Source organism: Onychomys torridus, chromosome 4 (genome assembly GCF_903995425.1).
Source record: "Onychomys torridus chromosome 4, mOncTor1.1, whole genome shotgun sequence".
NCBI classification, from domain to species: Eukaryota; Metazoa; Chordata; class Mammalia; order Rodentia; family Cricetidae; genus Onychomys; species Onychomys torridus.
In genome coordinates this window covers 62430579-62431969 of record NC_050446.1, presented here as the reverse complement: position 1 = coordinate 62431969, position 1391 = coordinate 62430579, and the positions used below count along the sequence as shown (strand labels likewise).

At 37.9% G+C, this 1391-nt stretch overlaps 1 protein-coding gene across 1 annotated transcript; it reads left to right on the top strand.

The window, feature by feature from the left end:
* LOC118581099 (olfactory receptor 5AL1-like) lies at window positions 1-951 on the top strand. The gene has a single exon (XM_036183021.1). The coding sequence runs from the start codon at window positions 7-9 to the stop codon at window positions 949-951; it is 945 nt and encodes a 314-aa protein (XP_036038914.1). The 5' UTR covers window positions 1-6.
* The last annotated feature ends 440 nt before the right edge of the window (window positions 952-1391 follow it).

Below are 1391 nucleotides of genomic sequence, written 5' to 3'. Positions count from 1 at the left end.
TACTGAATGGCCAAAGGCAACCACTCAGCAGTAACAGAATTCATCCTCTTGGGGCTTACAGAAGATCCTGAACTTGAAGTCATTCTCTTTGTAATCCTTCTTATCATTTACTTGTTTAGTGTCATGAGTAACCTAGGATTGGTCTTGTTAATCCAAATTAGTCCTCAGCTTCAGTCCCCCATGTATTTTTTCCTCAGCCATCTGGCTTTTGTTGATTTCTGTTACACCTCTTGTGTCACTCCGAATGCTCTGGTAAATTTTCTGCGAGAGATTAAAAGCATCTCATTTTATGGATGTGCAGCTCAAGTGTGTTTCTTCACCACATTTTCTGTGTGTGAAGTCTTCCTGCTGTCTGTAATGGCCTATGATAGGTATGTGGCCATCTGCAACCCTTTGCTCTATGTAATCATCATGCCAAGGAGACTCTGCTTTCAAATTGCCACCACTACATACATTTACGCATTTGTCACAGCACTTATTCAGACAGTGACAACATTCCTTTTGTGTTTCTGTGACTCCAATCTAGTGAACCAGTTCTTCTGTGAGGACATTCCTCTCATGGCTCTAGCTTGCTCAAGCACTCAAATCAAGGAACTGATGTTGCTAAGCATGGCTGGGTTCAACATATGCTGCTCTCTCCTCATCGTCCTCATCTCCTACCTATTCATCATGTCTGCAATCCTGAAGAAGCACTCAGGGAAAGGAAGACAGAAAGTCTTCTCCACCTGTGCTTCTCACTTGTCTTCTATTGCCATATACTACGGGACAATAATTTTTATGTACTTACAACCTGAATCTAGCCATTCCTTAAATACAGACAAATTTGCTGCTGTGTTTTATGTAGTGATAATACCCATGCTAAACCCATTAATTTATAGTTTAAGGAATAAGGAGGTGAAAAATGCTTTGAAGAGAAGTATTGATAAGATTCCTCTGAGTATTAGCAAATGATCCAAGTTACCAGTGTGTCTAAATTTGCCTGGAATCAAAATGACGAAAACTACTAGAAGAAAATAGAAATAAACATTTTTCCCTTGTGCTTAATTTCTTACATATATTTTTTTTTCTCACAATTACTTTAAAATACTGTGTCAGAAGGAGACAAAGTCCTTGACTAGGTTTAATTGTAATTTGTTGAGAATTTCATACATGTGTACACTGACACTGCCTTCATATCCTTTTCAATGCTCTTTCCCCATGCTTCAACTCTGCCCATGGTGTAGCACACTGGAGTCTACATGTTGGTTTAATTATCTTTTTAATTATAGTCAATAAGATGATGACAATTTGATCTAGGGTGTTCTCAAAATGATGTGATATTAAAACTTTAATGTGAATTGAAAGAAATGGTGAATAAAATAAATGATGCTGGGAAGAGATGGAGAGAAAGG

What these genes read in the sequence shown, in the direction of transcription:
- LOC118581099 (XM_036183021.1), top strand. Translation starts at nt 7, where the DNA reads ATGGCCAAAGGCAACCACTCAGCAGTAACAGAATTCATCCTCTTGGGG.